Source organism: Dendropsophus ebraccatus, chromosome 6 (genome assembly GCF_027789765.1).
Source record: "Dendropsophus ebraccatus isolate aDenEbr1 chromosome 6, aDenEbr1.pat, whole genome shotgun sequence".
NCBI lineage: Eukaryota > Metazoa > Chordata > Amphibia > Anura > Hylidae > Dendropsophus > Dendropsophus ebraccatus.
In genome coordinates this window covers 26847040-26863975 of record NC_091459.1, presented here as the reverse complement: position 1 = coordinate 26863975, position 16936 = coordinate 26847040, and the positions used below count along the sequence as shown (strand labels likewise).

At 46.8% G+C, this 16936-nt stretch overlaps 1 protein-coding gene across 1 annotated transcript; it reads left to right on the top strand.

Moving 5' to 3' along the window:
• The first annotated feature begins 2520 nt into the window (after positions 1–2520).
• Positions 2521–15465, top strand: AKIRIN2 (akirin 2). The gene is made up of 5 exons (XM_069974729.1): positions 2521–3026; positions 10676–10816; positions 11902–12045; positions 12586–12657; positions 14817–15465. Exons 1-5 carry the CDS (start codon positions 2852–2854, stop codon positions 14825–14827), a joined length of 543 nt encoding a protein of 180 aa, XP_069830830.1. The 5' UTR covers positions 2521–2851; the 3' UTR covers positions 14828–15465.
• The last annotated feature ends 1471 nt before the right edge of the window (positions 15466–16936 follow it).

The following is a 16936-nucleotide window of genomic DNA, read 5'->3' as shown; positions in this document are numbered from 1 at the left end:
TTGTCCCTTGTCCCTGTCTTCAGTCCTTGTCCCTAGTCCTTGCCTGCTGCCTTCCCATTGTTCCTGAGTCCTGTCTGCCACCTGCGAGCACGTCTACAGTCCTCTGCCTGCACTATCTCCTGCCTACTGCTCCTGCCACGCCTCGCCTGCCGTCACTAGCAACCAAGCCAGGGGTAGCGACCTGGGGGTCGCCTGCCGCAGCAAGACCATCCCGCCTTGCGGCGGGCTCTGGTGAAAACCAGCGGCCCCTTAGACTCCGCTCCCTGGTGAGGTTAGTGCTATCGCTAGTGACGGTCCAGTGGATCCACTACTCCAGGCGTTACAAGTGGTATTGGTAATATTACCCTTGGTTTTATTTACTAAGACTATAATGGTAACATGTAGTTATTATGTGGTGGTAATATCTAGTAATGGTGCAGTGTTAGCAGTATTTTGGATATAGTCACTATAGTGGTACTATGTATGGGATTATACTTCCTGCATGTACAGTGGTGCCTTGGATTACGAGCATAATTCGTTCAGGGACCGTGTTTATAATCCAAATCCACTATTAAACCAAAGCAAATTTTCCCATAAGAAATCAAAGAAATGCAGACAATTGGTTCCACACCCCAAAATAATGATTTATTATTATTCTGAATAACATGTAAAACACATGAAACAAACATTCAGAGACAGCAGAATATGTGGTATTATAAATTACTGTACAGTAATGGAGAGGATGGGAAACACAAGGGCGGACAGAGACTGCAGGGAGCATGAAGGAATGAGCAGGGCAGATGTGGGCACATACATGCAGCACTCTGTCCGGGGAGAGAGGGGTTACAGCTATGGAGAGATTACCTCCACAGTCCTGTCCCCTGATGTAAGCCCCAGCCTGAAGTGGATCTGCTATGATTTGGAAGGTGAGGGAGACTCCCTGGGTCAGAGTACAGTCCTATAGATCACCCTGTGCAGACCATGCCCCTCCCCCACTCCCCTTCCCAACCAGTACAGGGAGCTCTTACACCAAAGCAATGCTCTTAAACCAAGTCACAATTTTGAAAAACTGTGAGCTCTTAAACCAAAATGCTCTTAATCCAAGTTACTCTTAAACCAAGGTACCACTGTATATTGGATATAGTCAGTATCATGGTACTACGTATAGGATTATACTTGTTGCTTTTACACTGGATATGGTAAGTATGGTGGTACTGTGTATGGAATTATACTTGTTCCCTGTATACCGCATATGGTCAGTATCATAGTACTGTGTATGGAATTATACTTGTTCCCTGTATACCGCATATGGTCAGTATCATAGTACTATGTATGGGATTATACTTGTTCCCTGTATACCGCATATGGTCAGTATCATAGTACTGTGTATGGAATTATACTTGTTCCCTGTATACCGCATATGGTCAGTATCATAGTACTATGTATGGGATTATACTTGTTCCCTGTATACCGCATATGGTCAGTATCATAGTACTATGTATGGGATTATACTTGTTCCCTGTATACCGCATATGGTCAGTATCATAGTACTATGTATGGGATTATACTTGTTCCCTGTATACTTGATATGGTAAAGTGTTACAGTGCATTGGATTATACCTGTTCCTTGTATGTCAGATATAGTCAGTATTATGGGATTATACTTGTTCCCTATATACCGGATATGGTAAGTAGCATGGCACTATATATGGGATTATACTTGTTCCCTGTATACCGGATATGGTAAGTAGCATGGCACTATATATGGGATTATACTTGTTTCTTGTACACCGGTATTTGGTAACAGCACCAATACAGGGGTATACAGTACACCATTTTGCTTCTATAGTCTGCAGGGTGATATAACTTTTCAGCATCTGAAACTCTTTAATACCTGAAAATGTTTCTGTGCGGCACAGATGAGGCAATGGGTGCGGGGGAGAATTGTATGTGGGCTGGCGGGCCGTATGTGCCAGAGCTGCTTCTCACTGCTGCTTATCTCCCATTGAAGTGAATAGGAGTTGAGCTGCAGTAACCCAGGGGGCCGCTGCACAACGTACATGGTGTAAAGTGAAACTGGCTCAGTCGCCCCTAGCAACCAATCAGATTCCACCTTTCATTCCTCACAGATTCTTTGGAAAATGAAAAGTGGCAACTGAGCCAGTTTCACTTAGTACCATGTTTGACAAATCTCCCCCATTATAACAAAGGATCCGATTTAAAGGGATTATTGATGTAGCTCATTTATCCTATTTATCCAAAATGGCCTATATGGAAAAGGTTCCCTGAAGCAGACACCCCGGTAATGGAGGGTTTCTGGGCCTAGAATGTGGTCCGCAGACCAGGGTCATGGCGGTGACCTGCCCGCATACCCCTCACTACAACAAGTTTCAAAACAACTACTGGGATTTAAATTCAAACACGGAAGCGACTTTCTCGAAGCGGTGCATGCCGGATATTGTAGTTCCCTCACAGCTGCGTAGCCTAGGTGGCGTCCCTCGCGCGAACTCGCTTTCCCAGAAGCCTTTGGGCGGCCCCCCAGTGCCTGACGGTGCGAGAATGAATCAGTGGCGTTGTTATTAACGCCATATTGAGGAGCAGTAGGAAGGAGCTCGAGCCTGGCAGCGCACGGCGTCTGTTGTCAGCGGGTTTTCACCATCCTTCGCCATCCCCGGTAGCCCCGCACCTCAGCGCCCTGGGTGAGGCTGATATCTCTCCGGTATACTCCGCGGAAAGCGAAGGGCGAGCAAGTAAACGGGACGTGCGGTCGGACGCTGAGGAAGACAGCGCCTGAAGAGAGGCCGGGCATCCGGAGAGTGAAGCCGCCTTGTCAGGGTCCTAGAGTCCGCCATCCCGCCGTCCGTGCCTGGACATGGCCTGTGGAGCCACCCTTAAAAGGACTATCGACTTTGACCCGCTGCTGAGCCCGGCGGCGTCCCCGAAGAGGAGGAGATGCGCCCCCCTGTCCCCCTCCGCTCCCTCCCCACAGAAATACCTCCGCATGGAGCCCTCACCATTCGGGGAGGTGTCGTCCCGGCTGACAGCAGGTAGGCCGCCCCGGCCGGGGTAACAATGTGAGGAGGGGGGAATGGGGGTGACAGGTCAGGTGGGGGAGGGGGGAATGGGGGTGACAGGTCAGGTGGGGGAGGGGGGAATGGGGGTGACAGGTCAGGTGACTGGTGGGGGAGGGGGGTGACAGGTCAGGTGACTGGTGGGGGAGGGCTGGGGCCCCTATGTCCTCCCTCATCACAGGAATCCGCGGCTGCTATTGATTGCCATGGCTATTGTTCAGGACTGGGGTGGGGAGGGCCCTATGACAACACTGCTGGGCACTCCTAGGGGGAGATGTTTACCAGTATGTGGGCCCTGGTGGCAGCACTGGGGTCACCTCTCATACTGGTGCCTATGTGAGAGTATGGAGGCTCATAGTTGTGTGGGGGGCCACAGGGACACAGACCAGGGTACCGGGCTCATTGTTGTGTGGGGGGCCACAGGGACACAGACCAGGGTACTGGGCTCATTGTTGTGTGGGGGGGCCACAGGGACACAGACCAGAGTACCGGGCTCATTGTTGTGTGGGGGGGGGCCACAGGGACACAGACCAGGGTACCGGGCTCACTGTTGTGTGGGGGGCCACAGGGACACAGACCAGGGTACCGGGCTCACTGTTGTGTGGGGGGCCACAGGGACACAGACCAGGGTACCGGGCTCACTGTTGTGTGGGGGGCCACAGGGACACAGACCAGGGTACCGGGCTCACTGTTGTGTGGGGGGCCACAGGGACACAGACCAGGGTACCGGGCTCACTGTTGTGTGGGGGGCCACAGGGACACAGACCAGGGTACCGGGCTCACTGTTGTGTGGGGGGCCACAGGGACACAGACCAGGGTACCGGGCTCATTGTTGTGTGGGGGGACACAGACCAGGGTACCGGGCTCATTGTTGTGTGGGGGGACACAGACCAGGGTACCGGGCTCATTGTTGTGTGGGGGGACACAGACCAGGGTACCGGGCTCATTGTTGTGTGGGGGGACACAGGGACACAGACCAGGGTACCGGGCTCATTGTTGTGTGGGGGGACACAGGGACACAGACCAGGGTACCGGGCTCATTGTTGTGTGGGGGGACACAGGGACACAGACCAGGGTACCGGGCTCATTGTTGTGTGGGGGGCCACAGGGACACAGACCAGGGTACCGGGCTCATTGTTGTGTGGGGGCCACAGGGACACAGACCAGGGTACCGGGCTCATTGTTGTGTGGGGGGCCACAGGGACACAGACCAGGGTACCGCCCTGACCTGTAACTATAGCAGAACCGCTGCTCTCCTCATGGCTGGGAGGGCATGATGGGGGTTGTAGTTTAGCACAGAGCTTTCTGCTCCGTCAGGGTCAGGTTTCCTGTTGTCTTTACCCTCTGTCACATGCGGTTGTTGGGATAGGACCATTTAAAGCAAGGATGGGGGACCTTCAGCTGCCCAGGCATGATGGGAATTGTAGTTTTGCAACAGCTGGAGGGCCGAAGGTTCCCCATCCCTGATTTAAAGGGATCCTGACCACTCACCTCACATGGCGCTGCCGGCATCTGTAGTGTTAGCATATGAGTTCTCTGTATACCCTGTAACAGAAGTTGGGATACCACTTTATATGTCACCCGGTGGGCACTCCTGGATGGCACACAGCTCCGGTCTGGAAGGTTTGCCATTGTGCCAGTCTATTATGGCAGTGTATAGGCCGAAAGGAGCACCTGCTTCCCCAGTCTCCTTGTCATGCTTAAAGGGCATGTCCTGGTAAATGCCTCTGCGTTCTGGTTACTTGTATGTGCCGGTGGTCTTATATATGGCGCAGGGGGGCAGTGGCGTTCTTCCAGATAGTCAGTATTAGTTATTGGAGGTTGTACTTCTGTGTGAGCTGTGGGGGGTCTCCGTGCCCGAGGAGGCCTGGTGTATAAGGAGGATGAGTGAGGATGGAGCCCTGCCGGGGGCCGGAGGGTTGGAAGTCATGTCTGGTCTCTTGAGAGTTTCCAGGTGATAGATGTTACACTGGAGCCAGGAGGGGCTAAAATGGTGGATAGTTTATGTTCTAGCTGAGCCATGAAGATGTAAAGTGTTCAGAAGGCCATGTTCCTGTATGGGTCCCCCAGATGTCTCTCCTGCTGCTGGGTACGTGACGGGGTGCTACTTTATTACTTCCCAGTCACCTCCTGCTGTTCTGCATGGGGGGGGGGATGAGTGACAACTGGTGTGAAGGCATTTGTTCTCCTTGTACTGGGAGGGTGGGGGGTTGCGTATAATAGTTTACTAAAGCTTCAGCACATGAATCATCTTGTGGTTTAGTGAAGGGTGATGTTTGGAGTCACTGTGTGCGTCCGCCTCCTAACCAGTGACTTACAGGAACCTTTTTTGCTCATGACTGTGAGTCTGCAGGGGGCCAGCGATTCTCCAGTCAGTAACTCTTATCGTTCGGATAAGAGTTAACGATAAACTATCTCAAACGACAGCTATTGCGAACAACCTGAAATCGTTCACCCAATTACACGGAACTATGACCATTCTTGCGGTCCTCTTGTCGTCACTATTGCATTTGGCGCTGCTGCAAACGAGTAACGATAAAAATAGTTCCAGGTCTCATTAAGCGATCAACGATTTCTCGTACATCGTTTAATCGTTAACTGCTATTCCACCAAATGATTGTTCTGTGTTCCGAACGATAATCGTCCCGTGGAATAGGGCCCTTACACTATATATGAGAAATAGTTATATAAAGTGCACAGATGTGCCCAAAGTGGTGGTGGGCTGTCTCGCTTACGGTAGATAAAGGGGGGGGGGGGGGGGTCTGTTCATCCATTCAGGGTATAGCCAACTTATGCTCCTATTCCACGAGTCGTTTGGAGGAGCAAACGAGCGCTATTAGCGCTCGTTTGCTCCTCGTTCCCCGCTCGCTGCCGCCGCTATTCAACGCAGCTGCAGCGAGCGGGTGAGTGCGGGAGGGGGCGGCGGGGAGCTGCGGGGGGGCTGATCGTCCGGGCAGCCCATAGGATATAGCAGCGTCTGCTGCCGATGCTCCTATTCAACGGAGCGACGGCAGCAGATTGCTGCTATATCAGTCGCTTGTTTTTCAACATGTTGAAAAACGAGCGACTGCAACGATCAGCCGACATGAACGATGTCGGCTGATCGTTGCACTCTATTCCACGGGACGAATATCGTTCGTAGTGGCCGATATCAGCCGAATACGAACGATATTGCTCCTTTAAACGACCCGTGGAATAGGGGCTTTAGTTTCCGAACCTAGGGAGAAACCCTTGTGAATGGAGCCTTACTTGAGGTGGTGAAGTCTTTGCATAGTGTATGTGTAGTGTATTGCCAATGAGACTGGATTCATAGTACACACACACAATTCCTGGCACACTGTGGCCCTCATAACCCGTAATGACAGCCGTCCGTTTACATCATAGTACCTGTAGTCAGGCCAGGATTTGTACGTGTAATATGGACCCAGAAACACCTCTGTATTACACTGGTGTTAACCCATCTTTATATGTTCTATAATGTAGAATATGGGCTACAAAAGCTACTCCCAGAAGTGAGGTGTGTCCTTCTCTGCCATATGATGATGGTTCAGGTCAGGGACAGGGAACTTCGGCCCTCCAGCGGTTGCAAAACTACAAATCCTATCATGCCTGGACAGCTAGAGCTTTGGCTGTCCAGGTGTGATGGGAGTTGTAGTTTTGCAACAGCTGGAGGGCCAAAGGTTCCCCATCCCTGGTTTAGGATGTAGATCCTGTAATGTGGGATGAAGGTACCCTTGTGTTTCCTATAGGTGACTATTATGTGATTCGTAATCGGATCTCTTTATACTTGGAACAGCCATATTATGTCTGGTAAATGCTGATGGACTGATGGAAAGGATGCAGTAGCCGCCTGTCTTATTGGTCTCTTCAGTGACATGACAGCTCTATTCCTAATTGTACAGAAGCTGTGTGTATGATGGGGTACATGATACAATGTTTCTAGGTTTTTTGGTTTTTCTTTTGTTTCTAATCTAGTGTCCTTTTTGACTTATGGCTGCACTTGAAGCTTACATGGGGAAACTCCTTAAAGAGGACCTGGCATTCCCCCCGCCAGGGTAGGGCCCGGCCGACCCCCTGCTAGAGACCCTTATACTTGCCCCATTCACGAAGTCCTCCTGGAGCTGCTCCCGGCGTGATATCACCGTGGGAAGAGACGAGTCTGATGCTCATAGAGAATGAATGGAGCCGTTATTCTCTGAGCGTCGGACTCATTTCTGATGCGCACGCGTTGGGCTTCCCGCGGTGATATCTCAACGGCACCAGAAGCGGGACTTCGTGAACGGGGTAAGTATAAGGGTCTCCACCGGGGGGGTCGGGCTCTGCCCCGGCACGGGGGGTGACAGGTTCTCTTTAAAGTCCTATGAAGTAAAAAGCAGCATAATACCTAATAAACACCATATACTTGCCTATCCTCATGCCACATAGCACTGCTCCTGGATCCAGCTCAAAATGACAGCCAAGGTCCATAAGCGAGGGAGTGGCGCTCCATAGGCACAAGGATAAGTAAGTATACATTGTATGAAGTTCCCGCACCCCCCTTCCTGCCGCTTTTTACGGGATATTTCTTTTATATACTAGAAACTTCCTCCAGGTGCCTACAGTTTGGGGGGTTCTCTGTTGATGTTCTCAGCTTTTACCATCCAGCTAAAAGAATAAGGCTGGGTTCACACTATGTTTTTGCAATCCGTTTTTTGCAATGGGAACACTAGAACACATCTTAGATCTCAATGAATGAAATATTCCGGTTGCAAATCTTTATTACATAGTGGAATGCATCAAGAACAAAAAAAACAGAAAAAAATCAATGTAGATCAAAATGAATATCACATAGAGGTCCAGGATTTGGGACGATACTGAAAAAAATCAAATTAAAGGCTAAGCTGACTTCAGTGGAAATGTCTCAAGACAAGGAAATGAGGCTCAGTAGTGTGTGTGGCCTCCATGTGCCTGTATGACCTCTACATTTCCTGGGCATTCTCCTCACAAAGCTGTGGATGTTCTCTTGGACAGTCTGCGGTTCAACGTGGCCTCGGTAGATTGAAGAAGATGCCCCGGATGTGCTCCATAGGCTTCAGGTCTGGGGAACAGGCGGGCCAGTCCATAGCACCAATGCTGTCATCATGCAGGAACTTCTGACACTCTAGCTACATGAGGTCTAGCAGTGTCCTGCATTAGGAGGAACCCAGGGCCAACAGCACCAGTATATGGTCTCACAGGGGTCAGAGGCCACTACATAATGGCAGGCAGGGTAAAGGCCCTATTCCAGGGGCCGACTGAGGAGCAAACAACCGCTGTCAGCGCTCGTTTGAACCTCGTTCCCCGCTTGCTGCCACTGCTATTACATGCGGCTGCTGTGAGTGGGTGAGTGCGGGGGGGCTGCCCGGGTGATCGCTAGATCGTCCAGGCAGCCCATAGAGGATAGTGGTGGTCTGCTGCTGCTCCTATTCCATGGAGGGACGGCAGCAGATCGCTGCTATCACAGTTGTTTGGTTTTTTTTTTCAACATGTTTAAAAGACAAATGACAGCAACGATCAGCCGACATGAACGCTGTAGGGTGATCATTGTCTTCTATGCCACGTTCCATGTAATTCAGAGGTCTGTACATGGACAGTGCTCTGCAGACTGGACCTGGAAGCTCCCAGCATCATGATTGATTATGGCAGCAGCTCCTGTGTCCGTACACTAGCACAAACTTAGGAGCTCCTAATCATGATACTGGGAGCTCCCAGGTTCAGTCCGCAGAACACTGTATGTGTAAGGACAGAATTCTGTGGACATGTGAATGACCCCTAACTAAGGAGGGGGATGGAGAATTACTCATGGGTGATTGCTTTTCCTTGAGCCCATGACGGCACCCCTGGAGAGGTCCACCTCCTACTCCTGTTGGACAGGAAACAGTTCTTGGATCCATAAAAAGTAACCGCCCCTTCCTCCACACTGTCGAGGACCTAGAAGCTTAGCACATATTCAATCCCTGTGACTACCTCTTTAGCTGCGGATTGATATGAGGTATGAATAGCCTGCCTAATCCACCAAGCCACTGTTTGTAGAGAGGCTGCCTTACCCCTATTTCTGCCCTGAAGAGGATTGTCTAATCTGCACTGCTCTGTAGCCTGAAGGGTTTGTAGGTTCCAACTAACATCTAAGCAGTGGAACTTCGTTTCGCCTTCATTTGATGGATTTGTATAGGAGGGACACTTAAAGGGAACCTGTCACACGAGAAGAGTGAAGAGCCCGTCCGCAGCCCCGGATACTTACCTCTTCCACTCCAGAAGCCACCCCCGCTGCGGAAAAAATCACCGCCCAATGCTCTGTGCACACGTTATGTAAATGAGAAGAGGTGAGTCCGACGTCCGTAGGAAATCACTGGAGCAGCGGGACTTCGTGGCGGGGCCGGCTTCTGGGGTGGGACTTGCAGGATGAGGTAAGTATCCGGGTCTCCACCGGGAGGGGCGGACGGGCTCTTCCCTCTCTTCTCGTGTGACAGGTTCCCTTTAAAGGACAAGTCTGACCAAACTTAACTGCTTGGGAGGATAAAAGAAATAACATGCCCTTACCTCCCCCGCTCCAGCATTGGTTGCTGGACCTGGGTCATGACCCTACTGCGGCCACTGACTGGCTGAATGGACCGCACACGTCACAACTCTGGTCCCCACTTAGACCAGGAAGCGTTCGTGGACGGAAGCGGTGGTATGCACTGCAACATTTTATTTCTTTTATTCTCCCTCCTCCCCAACAAACTTTGGCTCTCTTTAACATCTATAGTTGCTACAAACCTGCAAAAGTGCCCTGATCCATGCCTCAAAAAAATCCAGGCCATGATACGGGTTATTTGTGGCCTGGATCCACCCATGTCAGTCATTGCGTGCAAATAGGGACGGATACTCATCTGAATTCTGTCCACAAGTACAGACAGGTTTACTGATGTGTGAATAGGGTCCTATAATGTGGACTTAAGATTTCAGTCAACACATCCCTGTCATTTTGCTGTAGGTGTGTAGGCTTCTGCTATGTATCACAGGTTAGGGATTAGTCACATGCTGTGGTTACTAACACATCTGTCAAGAATAGTTTCCTTGCACAACACTTTCTTGCTGACGTCTGTGTCGTAACTTCCTGCCCGGTGTGAGAAGTCAGTGCGTGTTATGACGATAGGGCTCTGTCACCATCACAATTGGGCCATACTTCAGCCATGAACATCTGTACGCTATAAAGAACGTGCTGCCTGTGAACCTATACCAGGCGCCTGGAAGGGTGTAAATCTTATCAGGAAGATCAGCTGATCTCGGCAGATCTATCTGGAAGGGGCTGCAGTAGGCCGGAAACGGACTGAACATTAGATCTATATGTGTGAGATGAGGTGACAGCTGTCTGTAAGCAATCTCTTACCTATTCCCTATTGCTGTACTGATGCACCATTTAGTTAATCTGGTCCCTGCTGTGCATAAGATCAGGTGTATGCACGCCCTGTAATGACTGCCATATGGACTCTATGTATGTACCATGTCTAGATAGCTTTTTAGGATTTTGTGCCTCACCATATTCACACAGCTAAGACCTGACGACTATTTTGGGTTTTGTTGTGTTAGAAAGTGGGTTACATGATTGTTCTTCCTTTTTGCAGAACAAATTCTTTACAACATAAAGCAAGAGTATAAGCGCATGCAGAAGAGAAGGCATCTAGAAAGCAGCTTCCAGCATACAGAGCCCTGCTCCAGTGACAGCCAGCCACAGCATTTCCTGCCTGTCGGGCAAAACTTACCTGGTAAGTAAATGGTTGAGGTGTTAACCTAAGCCCTGTTCACACCTGTATGCAAGGAAAGCTGCCCATGTTTGTGCTAAATGTGTCTATAGGATCAATTATAAAGGTTAGGTGGCTAGGATTTTCCTTTTCTGTGATCCAGCTGTTAGCGGAGGAGTGTGGCTGTCAGTCACATGTGCATGTCCAGGCAGCTATCAGAGACATGGCACTCTGTGCCAACTACCACCTCTGCCAATGACATGTTATATTGGATTAGTTAAACCTCCTTGTCACAAGATTTTTGGTCTTGCCAAATCCTGCCCAACCAGTGGCCAATAATAGTGGACACTGAAATAGTGACGTGTGCTGCCATAATAAACCCACACTAGGCTACCCATGATGTTATAATAGATTTCTCTACTGATTATGAGACTAAGGTTATGATTACACTAAGCAATAATCGGCCGATAATTGCTCCGTGGAATAAAGAGAACGATCAGCCGATGAACGATCATTGACTGATCATTTATTTTGGTTCAGACCTAAAATCATCAGGCGCCGACCGTACGTTGCTACATGTAATAGCGATGCACAGCCGACGGCTGATTATTATAGTGTAAAATAATAAATATTAACTCGCCTTACCGTGTCCCCGGAGGCCTTCTGCGCTGTGTGCAGCTTTGCTTCTGCTCCGGGCTTTGCAGTGACAGGAGACCGGCCGATCAGCCAATTGCTTGTCTGTCAGTGATTGGCTGAGCAGCCGGTGGCCTGTTACTGCAAAGAGCAGAGGCAGAGCTGCACACAGAGCAGAAGGCCTCGGAGGACATATTATATATATTTATTTATTTTACACTAAATGTAAGGGCTGCACAGACATCGCTATGTCCGTGCAGCCCTTGCTGCCCAATAATCAACCCATGTAAACAAGCACCGATCAAGCGGAACAGCGATCCATTCCGCTTTATTATTGGGCCATGTATAAGGACCCTTAGATATCATTCCCACCAGGTTCATAGCTTGTACATCCAGTGTAGTTGGATTTGCTGTCTGTTTTTTGTAAAATGACTTAAAGAATTGCTTATTAACTCCCTTGCTTCCTTTCCGTAAAGGAACATCAGTAGCATCACCACTGAGGAAGGAACAGCCACTGTTTACTCTGAGACAGGTTGGAATGATATGTGAACGTCTCTTAAAAGAACGAGAAGATAAAGTACGTGAAGAGTATGAAGAAATTTTGACCACAAAACTGGCAGGTATGTCTAACCTTAGTGTGCGCTAAGCCCGTTCTCTTCCAGCTCTTTTCCAGGTGACTGAGATGCATGTAAGCATGTCAGGGAAAGTTTTCTTACTCTTTTTTTTTAAAACTTAAAAGTTACATTTATAATATGTAAGCAGGAAAATCTTATACGTTGTCTGGCATGGATGACTGTTTTAAAGAGTTTCCCCTGTCCATATGCCTTGTTAGGGAATATGGAGACCCCGCTCTGGCAGCCGCTCCATATGCAAGGCAAATATTTTACTAGCAAACTTGGGCCATTCTTATTGCTTTTCTTGCTATTGACGTTGTACAATACTGTTTCCCCCCTGACTGGCTGCAATGTTTCCCTGGTGAAATCAGGTTTGTGTGTAGGAAGATCAGCTGATTTCCACAAGGTTGTATCGCTAAAACAATCCCTCTAAGTTATGTTAAAGTCTTTACGGTAGTATGGTGTTTGTTGTTCTAAGCACACATGCCTTCTATGATATAAATGATATACACTGTGATAACTGTAACAACTTTTATTGTCTTTTAGAACAGTATGATGCCTTTGTGAAGTTCACGCATGACCAGATTATGCGACGATATGGGGAGCAGCCTGCTAGCTGTAAGTATATTGCAAGACCCTAAATCTTCTAGGTCTAGTAGTAATACTACCTTCACATTGTGAGATTCTTTTTGTGGGAATAGGAACTGGATAGTAAAGTGTTTTTTTTTTTTTTTTGTTTGTTTTTTTTTTTTAAACCAGTGGTAATGTTCCCATAGCGCACAGGGCACTGAGAATGAAGGTATTTTTCTTACCTTTATCCTTAGTTCAGTCTTTGTTAAAACTTTATTAAAGTGTCACTGTCTTTATAACTTTCTAAATCAACAATAGATGTGATATAAAGCAAGTTTACAATATACATTCATTTATATATTTTTTTTTTTTTATCATGATTTAAAACAAAGCTGTACTTTTATTATGATTTGTCACACAACAGATCAAATGGTCTGGTCTTTGTCCTGTTTTCCCCAGTTGTACTATTAGTTTATTACACAATGTCACTCTATTATGACTGTTAATATTTTCCTGTAGGCAATGTGGCCCTTTGGACCTGAATATTTTTCCAGGGCTCACAATATGTCTTGTTTTTATGGTTTAAAATAAACAAAAAAAAAAACATAGCTGTACTTACCAGAAATCCAGGTCCAGTCTCCTGAAGGCAGATTTTTTTGACATGTGCTGGTTGAAAAAAAAAACAGACTAAACACAGGAATTCCGGCCAGTACAGAGAGTCACAGGTCAATATGTGTGTCAGTCACATGAGCGCTCAGATGTCCTGGGAAACACTGGACTTCCTGTTTTCTGACTGTCAGCAAACAGGAAGTGCCGTGTTGAATGTATGTAAATTAAATTGCAAACTTGCTTTATATCACATCTCGTGTTGGTTTAGATTTTGAAAGTTATAATGACAGTGACACTAAGTAAATAAGGCGGTTTGGTGCCGCTCAGCACTGAAGACCATAGTCCATAATTAGTCCATTGAGGACCATAGTACCATCCCCAGTGCCCCAAGCCGTCTCATTTACATGTTAAACCAAAGATTTAATGGAAACAGAGCAGTGAATAAAGGTAAGCAAGTTACCTTCTTTCTTCTTCCCTGGTCCTATGGGAGCATAGCAAGGAAGTTAGTCTTGGTTGGTTTAGTTTAACTCCTGTCCAAGTGAATGGCGCAGATCTGCAGTGCCAGACTATGTAGGACAGTAAGGTAAAGACCATGGTAATGCAAAAGTTGGTGGACGCATATAAACACATTGTAAACCTGATTTAGGTACACATAACAAAAATCTCATGTATGTAGCGGCATGAATTCACTCATTCTGCTGCCTCTGTAATAAAAGTGAGAATTCATCAGTTAAACTTCGATTCATACATGTAGGAAAGTGAAATGCCAGCTTACCGCTAGGATTCCACAGCTCGCTCAGACTTACACTCCAATATGTGCAGCGTTACTGGAAGAAACAAACTTTGAGTCCAGCTTTAATTCCTTACCAGGCCAAATAGCCCGTCCAATATGATAGTTGGCTTTAACTATATATCTCCTGTTAGAGGCAGGATCCTGCTGAGACAAGCATAAACTAGTGGCTTCATTGTGTATTTATGGGCTGCTTGTAAGCCAGTAGGGGAAGCAGCAAGAAAAACTGGTGTTTCCTATTGTATATATCCGTCAGGTGGAGCAGTACACCGCAGCTCACTCTTAGGAGACGATGGTGTCACTGTTCTAAAGACCATAAACTTTGTGATATGCATGTGTACACTCGCTGCTGCTCTGGCATCTACATGTTTAACCCCTTCCGTCAGTAACGCGTGTATATATACGTTCCTACTGCACATACCCTGTGCAGTAGGAATGTGTATATATACACGTTCCTAACGTCAGGGGCTTCTGATGTGCGCGGGACCGCTGCAGTGAGAGCGGTCCTGCACACATGTGTCCGGGGCCGGAGGTAATGAGGCAGCTGCGTCTCTTTAACCCCTTAAACGCCGCAAAAAAACACACCAGGATTGCGTTTTTTAATAAATTATGACACCCCAACCAGCCCTGTAGGTGGGGAAAAATAAAAGCACTATGGCTCTTAGAAGGCGGGGAGGTACATTGCTTTAATTTGACCCAGACTTTTGTGCATCAGTGGGCTCTGTCTTGTAAGGGGTTAATAATGGGGGGTGAAGCGTAACTGTCTCTGATCTGTTTTTAACCAAAAATGTCTGATTTTTCTCTGCAGATGTCTCATGAATCTTTCCTCACCTTTCCCGGCTGTTCTCCCCGTATTGGTTATGAATTGCAGCAAGGCCATATTTCCCTACCCTGTGAACACAGCTTATTTCAAGCTTCTGTCAGTGGCAACCACTCTTATGCAGCAACTGGTTTTCGAGTGCTCCCTGATGTCAGTGCCACCTGGATGTGGATCTATGCTACCTGTATTATTATACCAGTGGCCTCATAGCTGTACCATTGAAACCTGGCTTCTTTTTTTGTTAATGTTTTAAAATGGATTAAAGCTGGTGTTCAAGAACATGCCCTGTAGCTGTTGTATAAATCAGTTCTCTTGACACCTTTTTTTCAGTGCGGTTTTACCAGTTAACTACAAATACAGTGTCTGCTGTCTGAACAGCGGCATAAACAATGGGACTTTTTTTTTTTTTTAAGTGACATTTATCGGATCAGACTCTGGAAAAAAGATCATAGGGCATGTGCATTTTAAAGAACTTTTGTGGGGGAGGTAAACCGGATTTGATTACTTGTTTTGTAGATTTTATTTATTCTATCAGTCTTTAACAAATGTTTAATGCATTTTTTTCTGTCTTTCATTGTTTAACTGCCTTGTAGTACTGGAATTTAGTTGGTAAATAAAAAAAAAAAAATGTACAAAAGCTGTTTTTTTCCGCCAGTATATTATACATGTAACAGTAACTGTACCATAGACAGACATAAAGAAGTAATTTACTTCTATTTAAGAATCTCAAGTCTTCCCATACCTATAAGCTACTATACATCCTGCAGGAAGCGGTGTATTCTTTTCAGTCTGACACGGTGCTCTCTGCTGCCACCTCTGTCCATGTCAGGAACTGTCCAGAGCAGCAGCAAATGCATATAGAAAACCTTTCCTGCCCAGGACAATTCCTGTCTCGGCCAGAGATGTCAGCAGAGAGCACTGTGCCTGAACGTAAATAAAACAACACTTCATGCAGGACATACAGCAGCTGATAAGTACTGGAAGACGAGATTTTTAAAAAGTAAATTGCAAATCTATATAACTTTTTGAAATGGCAGGGGCAAGCTGTTTCCTGAACTGGCAGAAGATGTTAGTGTGCACAATTGCATTCTTTTGGTTTATCATTTCTGGTATGTGTAGTATAAAAAAAAAAAAAACTTGAAAACTTCCTTGAAATTGAAAAATCTGAGACCTTAGGGTGTTCTAACAAAGTCAACATCCTGCATAGTTTCATGGTCTCTCTTCAAATATAAGGTTGTGTGTCCTGTTACACAGAAGGGTCACTTTCCCGTTATATTGTCAGATATTTGAGGATTTTGCACTGCGCTATACATAAACATTTAACCTATTATGTCTTACCTTTTATTCAGCATGAGTGTCACATATTGTCCAGATGACAGAGGGTTTTTACTCCAAGAAAAATATTATTCCTCCAGTTTTTTTCTGCACCTACAACATTTATATGGTGTTTTGATGCAGGGGAAAGGAAGGGATTTCTTTTACAGTGGCCATAGAAGGGGTAATGCAGGGGTTTACACTTAAAGGGCATGTGTCACCTAAATTTTCTTCTATTATAATAATTGGATACAAAAAAATTATTCTGATCTGTTTTCTGACTGTAAATTTTTTTTTTTTTTTCATTTTGTACATTATGGGGCTGCAATATCGCCGGGGTTGACCAGTGCTACAAAGAGTCACCTGAACTGGAGACCAGAGTCGGGTTGTCCCTGAAAGAAAGTGGCCATGTTTGTAGTGCTGGATAACCCCTTTAACAGCATTTAGTGACCTGCTTTACAGCAAGACTCATGGATATAGACAATAGTCTGCCCCCTTGAGATGAATGTGAAACATTACTGAGCACGCTCTGCGGCCCCGATTGTCTCCTCTTGTCTACTGGCTTCACATATCACTGCAATGCTGTACAGATCACTTTCACTGAGAATGAAAACGGCAAGCGTTTCGGATTTTTATAATACAGTTAGGAAAATGGGAGAATTTCACCAAAAATTCTTAAATATGTTTAACATAAAAACATTTAAAGTGACCCTGTCACCTTTTTTTGCATTGTGACTTCTCTACGCAGGTGTAAAAGGTAAATTTTGCAGTTTTCATACCCTATTTTATATCAT